The sequence below is a fragment of the Aythya fuligula genome, chromosome 24, assembly GCF_009819795.1.
Source record: "Aythya fuligula isolate bAytFul2 chromosome 24, bAytFul2.pri, whole genome shotgun sequence".
NCBI lineage: Eukaryota > Metazoa > Chordata > Aves > Anseriformes > Anatidae > Aythya > Aythya fuligula.
In genome coordinates this window covers 2,632,917-2,645,072 of record NC_045582.1, presented here as the reverse complement: position 1 = coordinate 2,645,072, position 12,156 = coordinate 2,632,917, and the positions used below count along the sequence as shown (strand labels likewise).

The window sequence follows — 12,156 nt, the reverse complement described above, 5'->3', positions numbered from 1 at the left end:
CGCGGCCCCTTTCATAGCACCGGGACCCCCCCGCCCAGCTCCCCCCCCGCCGTGGCCGCGCCTCCCCGGGGCGGGCCGGGCCGGTGGCGATGGGTGCCCGGCCCCGGGGGCCGCCGCAGCTCGGAGCCAGGTTTTTTTTTTTGGTTTGTTTTGTGTGTTTTTTTTTTTTTTTTTTTCCCCGTGCTCCCGGGGAGCTGTGCCAGCCAAGGGAGGAAAAGCACGAAGCGAGCGTCTGCGTGAGCCGGGACTCGCAGGTACGTGGCACGGCTGGGGTTTAGGAACAGCGAAGGGAAAAGGAGTTTGCAAAAGCAACGCTCAGCACTAAGGTTTATTCTGCCCTCTAACTGCTCAGGAAATGCTACTCTACTCCAACGCGAGGTTTGGCTGCTTTTCATCATGCCCTGTTTCTTCTTCGTCTCTTTTGCCCTCCTCTCTGTCTCCTTTGCTCTCCTCATCTCTTTTGCTCTCCTCGCTGTCTCCTTTGCTCTCCTCGCCATCTCCTTTGCTCTCCTCGCCATCTCTTTTGCTCTCCTCGCCATCTCCTTTGCTCTCCTCGCCATCTCTTTTGCTCTCCTTGCCGTCTCTTTTGCTCTCCTCATCTCTTTTGCTCTCCTCACCATCTCTTTTGCTCTCCTCTTCTTTACTCTCGTGATCTTTATCGTTCTTGGCACCTTCATTTTCCTTTTCACCTTCTTGATTCTCTGTGCTTTCCTTCCCACTTTCCTTTCCCTCTCTGTCCTTCTCCAAGTTGTCATCTTCTGTGTTTTCATTGCTGAAATCATAATCTGGAGGGGGGAGAGGAAGAGGCAAAGGGAATCTTAAACCAAGTTCCAGCACTGAGCAATCAGTAGGGTGCAAGAAAAGCCCCTTGGCCTCCATCACCATGGTTAGAAAGCTCTCCTCTATTTCCTGTCTCACAAAGCTAAATTTGCCAGCAATATGAGGTACTGAGCTATATGATCTAAGGTGAGCAGAAGGCAGGTGCTGGCAGTTGCATTGTGAGGTCTGGATTCATCAACTGACAAAATGAACATGAGATGAAGCCCAGGTGTGGTGTTCGCAGAGGGGACGCCTGGGACGTGCTGCCATCTCCTGCTCAGGCTAGATACAGCTCTGGGATGGCCACGGCCAGACCTGGGAGCAGAGCTGCAGGAATTCAGTTTGTGTTCTGAGTCTGGGGCTTCAAATAACCATGAGGATGCTGCACTCCTGGGGATTCCACTCTGCTCCCCTCTTTCTGCAGCCCTACTTGCTGGGGCAGCGTAGGGATTGCTCTTTGTGTGAGTTTTGCTCTAGGAAGGACACATACGTGTGTTCAGAGGAAGAGCAGTATCTTTTGCAATGGAACTGTGACTTACTCTGTCATGCTTCATGCTGCAGGTGCTCAGTAGCACGTATTGTCATTTAGAAGGTGACAGAAAATCAAAACTTTTACGCTATGTGGGCTCTAGGATTTGCTGATGTTTTTGAATGCCTCAGCACTGCGGGTCTCATTTATTTATGGTCATTTTTGCGGTTGCATTTTGACACTATTTTGCTTCTGGCTGTGCCCACCACTACACATTCTGGGCACTGGGGCTGCTTTCACTGTTATTAAAAGAAGCTTTTTACAAAGATAGAGCTGAAGAGAAGCCAGAGTCCCTCACTGTTATCCTGGAAATGAAGCCCTCACTGTCAAAAAAAATGAGGCCACAAATCTTAACTATGCTATGGCATCACATATAAATGAATTCCTGCTACAGCATACTAGTACAGAGGATGCAAGCAGTCCAGAAATTTCAATCCTTGGACCTAGGAATGGGGTGTTTTGTTCCCATGCCAGAAAAGGAAAGTGGGAAATTTTTACATTTATGTGGTGCGGAGGTCTAGATGACAACTACCTTTAAAAGAGTAATCTCTCAGTTCTCTTCCTCTTTCTTTTAGGTCTTCAATGAAGCTTCTGCTCACGTCATCTAAGGCCTGAAATTGATGTGGCTTATTAGTGAAGGCTATAGAAATACAGGTATATATCCAAGTTTTTTCTATTTCTCTTTGATCTCTGCTGTCATTGCTTGCTCCTTTCCTACCTCAAAACTCTGCAACAACATGCTTTGTTCCTCCCTGCAGTGATTGCTACCTGTTAGTATCCCTTATCAAATGTCTCCTCCCCTGAAGATTTAATCTCTTCCAAACTATTGTTCTCCTTCTGGCAGGAAAACAGGCTCTGCTTCAACTTTGAACACCCATGAGGGATCACCAAATAGGTATGTGTTGATGCTGTACCTGTTCCTGGCAAGCTGACTGAGGTCAGAAGATCACCCACAACCCGCTGTCAGGCTACCAAAATGTGCAGACTGCTTTATCCTTGCGTCACCACCAATGCCCCAGATGTTCTGATCTGATGCAAAGTGGTTTCTCTGGGACACTTTGGAGAGGCCATAAAAGGGTAAGCTTTGATTAGCCCTGCATTCTAACAGACACTGAATGTAGAAAAGGATCTGTATTCTGCATGAGAAAGGGAGTTCAAATAAAAATTTTCCCTTGACCTAAACAGAGCTAGAGCTTCAGCCTTCTAGGTGTTGTAGTGGTTCACAAACTGAGATTAAGTTTTCTGAGCCAGGAGGCTTCATAACTTTTTGCTTCAGAGGCTGCATTTTCCCCCTCTTAACACACTAGCTAGGAAGTGACATTTTCTTAATTCGCAGGCTGCTAAACAACATTTACAGCTAACTTATTGATGCTGCTGCAAGCTTCTCTCCACTTTGCACCAAGCCACTTACAGTAATGATGGCCTTCTGAGCAGGATCATCGTGAACAAGCTTTGCCTTCTCAAGTGCTTTTTCAAAGGTCATGATTGCAGAGCGGTAATCCTTTAATTTTTCTGTAAGGGACAAATGAAAATATCTATTTTAACCCAAGATAAAGAGAAGAACAAGTGTTAGTCAAGCAAGTCTCCTGTGAGAGATCTTAATCAGAACAGTTACTTTGGTTCTTAAATGACAGATATGTAAGAAGCTGAACAGACAGGCTGCCATCTGTCCTTAAAGAAATATTGTGGTGACATCTTTACCTTGTGCTTGTGCCACCAGTACGCTAGCATGGAGTTGCCACTCAACATCTCCCTCTTCATCTGCTGACTGCAGGGACTTCTCTCCGTAATTTCGGGCTGCTTCAGCTTTATCAAGCTCAAGGTAACATCGGCCAATTTCATGGAACAGCCAGGTCTTTTCCAGGCTTGATTTTGCCATTGGAATTTTCTCCTCCCAACTTCAAGCAGAGAGTAAGAAAGAAAGACTATTGCTGAATCTCACTAGGTGCAGTTATAATTTCAACCATGGATTCTATACACAAAGTGTTCCAGGTACTGTGATTAAAACTTTCTCAGCCCTCTTTCTAGCAGTACAATTAAACTGAAAAGACAGCATCTATTAAATTCAAAACACAACCTTACACCTTTTCTGTTACTCATTTTACATACGTGTCAATAGCTTCCTGGAATTTGCCGATTCTGGCATAAACTCTGCCGATGTTATCAAGGGCTCTGGATATGGCATCTGGTAGATCGCTGTGTTGAAAAGAAAGAGAAGTTGCAGTAGCTGAAACAGCCTCGTTCCTGATATAGTCTGTGCTTTCTTCAACCCCATATATTTTCTTTGGCTCTTAACATGAAAGTAAGTGTTGAGAAGTAGAAGTAAAGGTTGAAAGTCATCAAAACAAGGTAAAACTTTATTTTCATCTACAGCATCGCAACACCCTGTAATATGGGGAAAACCAGTTTAGTTTTGTCTTCAATATTTTGTGCAAATCTGGCAGCCCTCGTGAGTCTTTTCTTTGCCTCAGTTTCTCTTTGTTGCCATGTGGATCCCATGGAAATCCCCTACCAGTTCTTAGGTCCCTAACACTAATAAATTGTTATTGTCCATGAAGAAATTGAAGACACAAGTGTCTGCAATATGTCTCATTAACAGATTCCTGGTTACAGGCCCTGTTCCCAGTGCCTTGAATGAGATTTTGCCCAATGCTAGAGGCAGCTTCTTCAATCATAATGTAGCTTTTTTTTTTTTTTTTTTTCCTTTAATTAGTCCTCATTCCCAACTTCAGAAGTGGCCTGCTTTGACTACCCGTGCCTTGAAAAAAAAGTGATGAAACGAGAGAACAAATGTGTTGCTGTGGGTTATGCGAGTCATTACCAATGTCTCCCCTGGCCACTGATGAACTCCAGCCACCAGAGGGCGAGTTCCTCTCGGTAATGACTGTGTTTCTGTCCTTCAAATACAACCTTCAGTCGGTTTGAAAAAGTAGTAAAACGACGGATCTCATTCCTGCCTAGCTTCTGCTAAGTCTTAACTTTATGTGGTGTAACTGTGGAGTGGAAATCACAAGGAGAGATGCAGAAATTGTTAAACCTATAATTAAAAATGTGCTTTTTGAAAAGGACAAACAGTGAGGCTGTAACGTTTTAGGTCTTATATAGTATCGGCAGAAATAAAACCAAAATAACCTCAATTCAAGCAACTATTCAGTGTTTTCTCATGTGCTTTGTAAAACTCTATTACTAATTCTTAAGACTACGTTTGCTCCATTCAGTTTTAGCTGAAAGTGCTGCTGCAGAATGTGTTCTATATGAGCAACTGTATCTTTTATCAACATTTCACACCTATCATCATGATTTGAATGCAAATGACTTTAAGGGAAAATGTAGAAGAAAACTTGTGCAATTTAGACTCTGACCTTCCTGAGAAGGAAATGCATACTAGAGGCTGCAGTGCTGAGGCTGGAACTTGTGTTCTCTTCTGCTTTGCTTCAGCATGGATTTAGATACTTTGCGTGTGCTAGATCCTTTAAAAATCTGCTTAAGTCACCTTATTTTTGAAATAGTGAAGTCACTAGGGACCACTGCATGTGGACAGAGTCTGTATGCATTGCCCTGTTAAATCTTGGGGTGAAAGAATTACAGTGTTACCAGATGCTAAAACACCTTAGCAGAGATACTTTCCTCTGTATGTTGGATCTTTTCCCCATCTATCTAAACTTCTCAGCACTTACTTCTGCCTAGCAAATTCGAGATCCATTTTATGGCTTTGCAGGGCTGCTTCCATCTGGCCCATCTCTAACTGAGCATTCCCAATGCAGCTGTGCAGGTTTCCAATCAGTTCATTCTTGTTGGGAACTTCATCGTCTGACCATCCTTGTATTGTTTTTAGCACATGCTCAGCTTTCTTGCAGCTTTCTTCGGGGGAGCCACCGGTCAGTACTAGAGACAAAGAGGAAAGTTTAGTGTTAGGGCAGGGACACAGCAATATTGGGGAAGTAGGACTGAGTGCAGTTATGTACACTTCAGACAAAGCTTGGGAATGGTTAGAGCTCCTAACTCTTCATGCATATCCTACATTCCTCCATTCAATCTCCACGAAATCTGCTCTTGGGAGATGGTACTTCAGCCCCTCCATCTGGCACTCCTGGAAATCACTTTCATCACAGCAAGCAAGGAGAGATAACTCTGGTAAGACTTCACACTTGCTGAGGAAAAATAAATGAGAACGATGCTTGTTGTCTGAAGTTTTTGAAAGCAAAAAGTCATTGAAGCAGGGCAGCCTGATCACGGAGATGAAGTACTAGCTACAGTGCTTAGTTTTTTATCTCCTAAATTAGCCCCTTGCACTTTCCTGGCAAGCTCTGTTTATTGTACCCAGCTGGCTGCAGTGCTGTGGGGAGTGGACTGCAGGATGTTTCTGGCACTGCCTTCACCAAGCTGTAGCTTAAATGAATTGAATGGCAGTAACACCAAATTCTTGTCCTTGAGTCATAAAATATGTAGTATAAGTAGAAAGCAAGGGTAAACATGGCTGAATTACTTCTTCCTTCCAGATCACTATTTTTCAGCTTCTTCATCTCTCCGCAAAGGTATTTTTCAACTACAGAAATTATTTACTTCAGTGCCCTGCATTTTTTTTGGTAAAACAGCTTCTGATTACTAGACCAGCCAGAGGCACTTGCTAAGTATGCAGCAGTGGCTGACCTGGCTTTTGTATCTAAGTGATGTTCTGAAAAGCAATCAGCAATACCTCAAGTACAGGAAAAAAAAAAAAAAAAAGATTAAAAAAAGGAAAATGCATTGGATTCTATATCTAAGGAAGTGTTGCCTTGGAAAAGATGGAGAATGTGAAAGCAAATACTTCCCCAAACCACCTGCTACTGTTTGTTAGTACTTGCACACTGCTTCTGTTGTTCTGGGCTGTAAAATAGTACAGCAAATAGTTACATATGCCAATCATCACTTTCTTACTGTTTCCAGCCAGGACACATACACATATCAATGTCCTCCATACTCTTCACAATGTATCTGGCTACCTCAGCTGGTTTTCGTTTCTTGTCTCGGATCCACCTTTGCTGCCTGAGCTTACGCTCCCTCACACGGGCATAAATAGGCTTCTGCTGCTGCCAGAACTCAGTGCGTGTGTCCAGGTAGGCAATGCCACTCAGCACCATGTCTGCTACTTTGATCCCCTTCTTTGTGCTGCTCTTCATCAGATCTGAAAATAAGATGGTAGAACGCAGGAAAACATTAATGTATGTGAGGGACGAAGCTGCAGTTCACTGGGGGACTGCTTGTGAACATTCTTTTGCTCTGACAGAGACAGTCCTGAGAATTAAAGTCTTTAATTCTCCTCAGAACTCATGTGATTAGGAGAGAAGTTACAGAAAATTCTCCTGGTGAGCTAAAGCTGTTGTTCCCAGCTCCTGTAAGCCGCTGCCTTCTTTAATGAAGAGCCAAAGAAGATGCCCAATTAATGAGGGCCAGCTGTGGTGCGTGAGCATTTGTCCTCTTGGACAGGACAACTATATGGGACACTTGTACTCAAATGGCACTTTAGAAAGTAGTGGATTAAATTGTGAGGTGGAAGCTGAGAGGACTTTAACATGGCTGGAAACCAGATGGCCCTTATGTATTATTAATGCCAGTAATACCATAAACCCGGTGAGTAGACTAAATTCTGAATTATTCCTCTGTTACTGGGTAAACAGTTTCTTAGATGAATGACTACATGGGAACGACCTTTCTGCCTAGTTCTGAAATAAAGATACTTCTCTGATTCCTGCATCTTGATCTTAACAGCATTTACAAGAAAGCCATGATTGAGGCACAGTCTCATTAGCAGTGCTTTGCACTTAATGCAAGTGTTATTAGAATTTAACGTCATGCCAGAAATTAAGTAAGTTGTAATGCTGTTGTTTCTGCTTTTTATTTCATCAGCACAGATTGCTTTGAATTGATTTATTGTTTGTTTTAAAAGCCTATCATTTAATAAGGAAGGAAACATGTTCAGACACAGTTATGAATATTGGATCTGGCTCCAAAAATGCCTGAACTCTCCAGATATCTGCCTCTCTCAAGACCACTGCAAACACTCTGTGCTATCTGAGCTCTGATACAAGTAAGGAATTGTAGTAATAAGGATATAAAAGAAGGAAAGAAGACCCTGCCTAGAAGGAGCACTTAGTTAAATACAATGGAGAAAGACCTTCATCCTTGAGCAACTTTTCTAGGTAGGCCTTGTCAGCATAAAGCTCTCCAAGAAGCTGTCGCTCTACTTTTGGGTTCCTCTGGGGCTCCTGTTTCTTTGTCCACTGTTGATCCTTGGTCAGTTTTATTTGGAGTTTCTGATCTGCTTTTTTGCTCTACAGCAAGAAAAAATAAATTAAGTTGGGTGAGATTAGTGGGAAATACTAGCATTATCAGGAAGGTCTGGCTTTCAGAGTTGTTTACCATCAATGTAGGCCCAATTACTTTTTAAGTCAAAGCAAGAAGTCAGTATGTCACCAAGAGCTTTGGTCAGCAGCAAATGTTGTGCCCAAGTGTGCTCCCTCACTTCCAAGAGAAGGAGGAGGCATTGTAATAAGACCAAGAGTTAGTTCTGCTCCTCAGTCTTATTCTATTCTGGAGGGAGTCCAGGTCAGTGCTGTGCCAGGACATTAAGGCTGTGGCAAAGGCAGGTCTAGTTCTCCAGAGTCAAAGACAAAGACAGCTCTACCCTCTACCACGGCTTCTGAAACATCAGGACAGTATTTCTGAAGTCTCACATTCAAAATCCCAATGAGTATAGCACCAATATTTAGCCCCCTTTGTACAAATTATTTTTACCACAGAGTACCCATAATTGCAGCTGAATGAAGCAATGAATTAAGCAATTGAGAAAGTGTCCATTATCAAAAATGTGAACCTTAAACATCAGGTAAGACTAAAGTAAATATTCTAGATAAATGTACCCTAGCTCTGACCTCAGTGCTGTTACTTATTAGCCTTTGATGGGCGGTCAGCAACATAGAACAGAACGAGCAGTCAGGCTGGTGGAGGATTCTCGGTTTGGGCTTCATTTCTCCTTGGTTGCTCTTCCCTACCCCTCTGTCTTCTCCTTTCTATTTCGTGTAGCTTGAGCCACAACTATGTTAAAAGTAGGTACATAAAAACTCTCATAATGGATCAGCTTGTTTTGTCCGCTCAGAATGCGCTTCACTAGACCAGCCGTATCCCCATCCACGTTGCTGCAGGATCTATTAATCCTCTAGAGCCTATTTCAGATTACATTAGCATTATAATAACTAGTTAGCTTCTAAAGCAGGAGCTCTTCATACTGTACCTCTGCCTGCCTGCTTATAAAGCAGAGATCCTCTTTGTTCTCCAGTTTAACTGAGGATGGACCTGCAAATACAGAGAAAATACTTCTTAGTGTTCAAGAACAGCAGCACTGAAGCTTTAGAAACTAAAATGACCGTAAATGTGCCAAGCCTATCATGTCCTGTTTCAAATAAAGCTTCTTAATTATTTCACAAGAAATATGTGCATGTTGGTATGGTCTTTAAATAGGAATTACAGCTCATAGATGCAGCTCTTCTCTGGATTTTAATTATTATTTTCTTATGGCACCAGGGGAATCCCATCTTCGTGTAGTTTTCCTACAGAGACGTGCTACATCTACATGGAGACAGAGGAAGAAAAAGGGTGGCAGGTTCTTCTGAGGAATCAAAGCTGAAGCTTAAAATGGAAGGAAAGCTCATAAGCATGGGGATATCCAGCAGTACAGAGAACTACTTTCAAGTTTTTGTGCACTGACATTAGGGCAAAACTCCCATTTCATTTTCACTTCTGCTATTCAGATTGCACCCTGGCAGTGGAGGAAAGGGTGAAAAACAACTCTTTGTTTTGGTCTGGTCAGAAGGAAGGAAGGAGATTCGGCTGCTGTTGTTGGAGAAGGATTTCCTCCAGCAAGGCAGCTCAGCCAAGCTCAGTGATGTGAGTATCCACATATCCCAGAAGGCAGGCGTTTCTGAACCTGCCGAGCAAAGCAGATTCAGTAAAGCAATTTGGAGGATATGCCCTGCATTATCATGCAGTATGTGCATTTCACAACTATTTCAACATATGGATCAAATACTAATATGTTTCCTTGCTTCTTTTCCCTTGCATCTAGCAGTTGCCACTTGATTGGAAAATGTTTGGGGTTTTATTCTGTTCATTTGCATACAGTCCAGATGCTTGAACACATTTAAAGCATTTAGCTCAGTATATCAAGCATGACAAGCATTTTGACTGAGAGCTGTGAAGACATCAAGGCATTTGTATTAGTCTAAGAGAGCAGTGGTGATGGAGGAAAGCAAGCCAGATCTGGAAACTTTCACTTTGTTGTTGTTGTTGTTTGTTTGTTTGTTTGTTTGTTTAAATAATATGTACAGAAGAGTTTCAGGCTTTTACACAGCTGGGACAATAAGCTAATCTGCAGCACTGGAGGTGGATTGAAATTTTGAAACTGATTTCAGGGAGAGCGAGATGCCCAAGTATCTGGAGGATCGAGGCCTCTGTAGGGGTGTGCAGGCAGGGTGTGTCCTGGCTCCATGACGGGACAGGCTCTTGGAGGATCCACCTGGGCAGTTCCTAACTAGCTCGGCGGGTTTTACAGCACCCTTGGGAGCTGTGCACCTGATAAGCCACTTGTCTAAGGTGGCAGCTCCAGCTGAGAGGTGTCTGTGTGCTCAAGAGTGGGTGCACATCTTGTCCACGCTTGTCTGCACGTGACAGCATTGCTAAGAGAAAAACTAAGGGAAAAATTTTCCGTTTACTTTCTAACATCACTAGGTCCTTGGCCTTTTCTGTCTCCTGCAGGACGCAGCTCTACGATCTACGCCAGAAATTATGAAAGCAGGGCTCCATTGCAATAGTCAACAGTTTCACTGCTCTTATGCAATGGCAATTGGAGGAAAATCAGGATCTCAGGAAGGCCAGTCTCAGGTAGCAAGGCAAATTTCATTACAAACTTTTAATACTGGGATAAAGATTTCAAAATGGATTCTGTAATCAGTAGGGCCATAAGCAGACGAGCTGCTTTGTTCTGTATGATTTAGAACAAATTCACTTCCGTAACTGAAGTTATTGGACTCTGTATATGAATAGGCATTCAGCCAAAAAAAAAAAAAAAAAAAAAAAGCAGAAGAAAAAGAAAAGAATGGGGCTGTGCTTTTTTTGGTACTATCTGGTTTCATCTGACAATGGCCACTGAGCACATGAATCTAGAAGCAAAGAGACTGCTGTTATAGGGTCCTTAGCTCACCTGCAGAGCTAATATGCCATCAGCTGTCCAGTGAACAGCTTCCAGCTGTGCTCACAGGCACCACAAAATCAAGCTGCTTACTTCCAATGCAGTTGACAATTGCCTCCTGGGATTTCTGGATACCCAGCCTGAACTTCTGTAGTTCTGGGCGTAGTCTGTAGCCTCGATGATAAAACACTAGCGCAAACTCAAAGTCACCCATGGTATATAATGTCTCAGCTTTTTGGTAAAGGCCCTGAAATGGAAAAAAATAAAAACACTTCAGAAATCTCAACTAATTCCCCATTAGGCTGAAGGGAAAGCTGTATGCTATCAGGTTTTCATACAATAAAGCGTAATCCTGTAACTCTTCCTCAGCTGACAAAGCACCTCCCCTCCTCTGGAAGCACTAAAAGGGGCCAGAGTGCAGAGCGAGGCTGATTTTGCTTTTAGAGTTATCTATTTTTACACAACGCTGCCTCCCAGACCCTTCAGATAAAAGACCTGTCCTTGGCCACCCCAGCCTCTTCCTGCTTCGTGCCGTTTACCTTGGGGAACGTTTTGTCATTTTGGAGAGAAGCTTCAGCATCTTTCAGTGAATTTTCCATGTCTCCAAGTCTCAGGTAACATTTCGAGCGGGCAACTAGGCAGTGCTTGTCTTCTGCTCTCAGCTTCAATGCCTGGAATGCAGCAGACATCCATGTGCCATCAGTGCTGGGAATGCAGCCCAGAATCCCAGGATGGCTGAGGTTGGAAGCGACCCCAGGAGACCACCTGGTCCCACCCCCCCTGCCAAGCAGGGTCACCTAGAGCACCTCGTGCAGGATGGCACCCAGGTGGGTTTGGGATATCTCTGGAGGAGACTCCACGGCCTCTCTGGGCAGCCTGTCCCTGTGCTCTGTCACCCTCCCAGTAAAGAAATGCCCCCACACATTGAGCCAGAGCCTCCTGGGCTTCAGTTTGTGCCCATCACCTCTCGTCCTGTTGTTGGGCACAACTGAAAGGAGGCCGGCTGCTTCACACACACATATGGGACACAACCTGCTCCGTCCCCACACGGATCTGTCTGACGGACGAGGACAAAAAACTCCAACTTTTTCGGCACAAATTATTCTCTGCATACTCACGCACCCCCTGTGCAACCACCCTCTCCTCCCGTGCTGCCCCCCCTGTCTGTGGGGCAAGGCCGCCCTCCCGTGCCCTCGGGGCTCTCCCCCCCGGGACTCCCCGGTTCCCTCACGTTGTCGAAGCAGGCCAGGGCCTTGCCGTACTCTCCCCTCCGGTACAGCAGCGTCCCCTCGGTCATGAAGCCGGGGAAGGTGCCGACCGGCACCGCCGCCATGCCCAGGCCCGGCCAGGCCCGGCCAGGCCTCGGTCGCCGCCGCCGCCGCCGTCGCCTGGCAACCGTTGCCAGGCAACCGCCCCGCTTCCGGCTCGGCGCGAAGCCCCGCCCACGCGGTGACGTCTTAGCGCGCCACGGCGCGAGGCCGTTTCCCGCGCCCGCGCTTTGGCCACGTGCGGCTGCTGCGGTTCGCGGCGCGCCGCTGCCGGCTCCGAGCGTTGGGGGGGGGACCCGGTGGGGAGCGCTCGGTCC

General features: G+C 45.0%; 1 protein-coding gene across 1 annotated transcript; it reads right to left on the bottom strand.

Moving 5' to 3' along the window:
- Nucleotides 1–363: 363 nt before the first annotated feature.
- Nucleotides 364–11,904, bottom strand: TTC25 (tetratricopeptide repeat domain 25). Its single transcript, XM_032202529.1, has 12 exons — nt 11,803–11,904; nt 11,111–11,242; nt 10,665–10,818; nt 8,619–8,680; nt 7,503–7,659; nt 6,288–6,512; nt 5,026–5,233; nt 3,458–3,544; nt 3,050–3,246; nt 2,760–2,860; nt 1,881–1,959; nt 364–785 (listed from the first exon to the last, which is right to left on the bottom strand). The coding sequence occupies exons 1-12, from the start codon at nt 11,902–11,904 to the stop codon at nt 364–366; spliced, it is 1,926 nt and encodes a 641-aa protein (XP_032058420.1).
- Between the last annotated feature and the right edge of the window lie 252 nt (nt 11,905–12,156).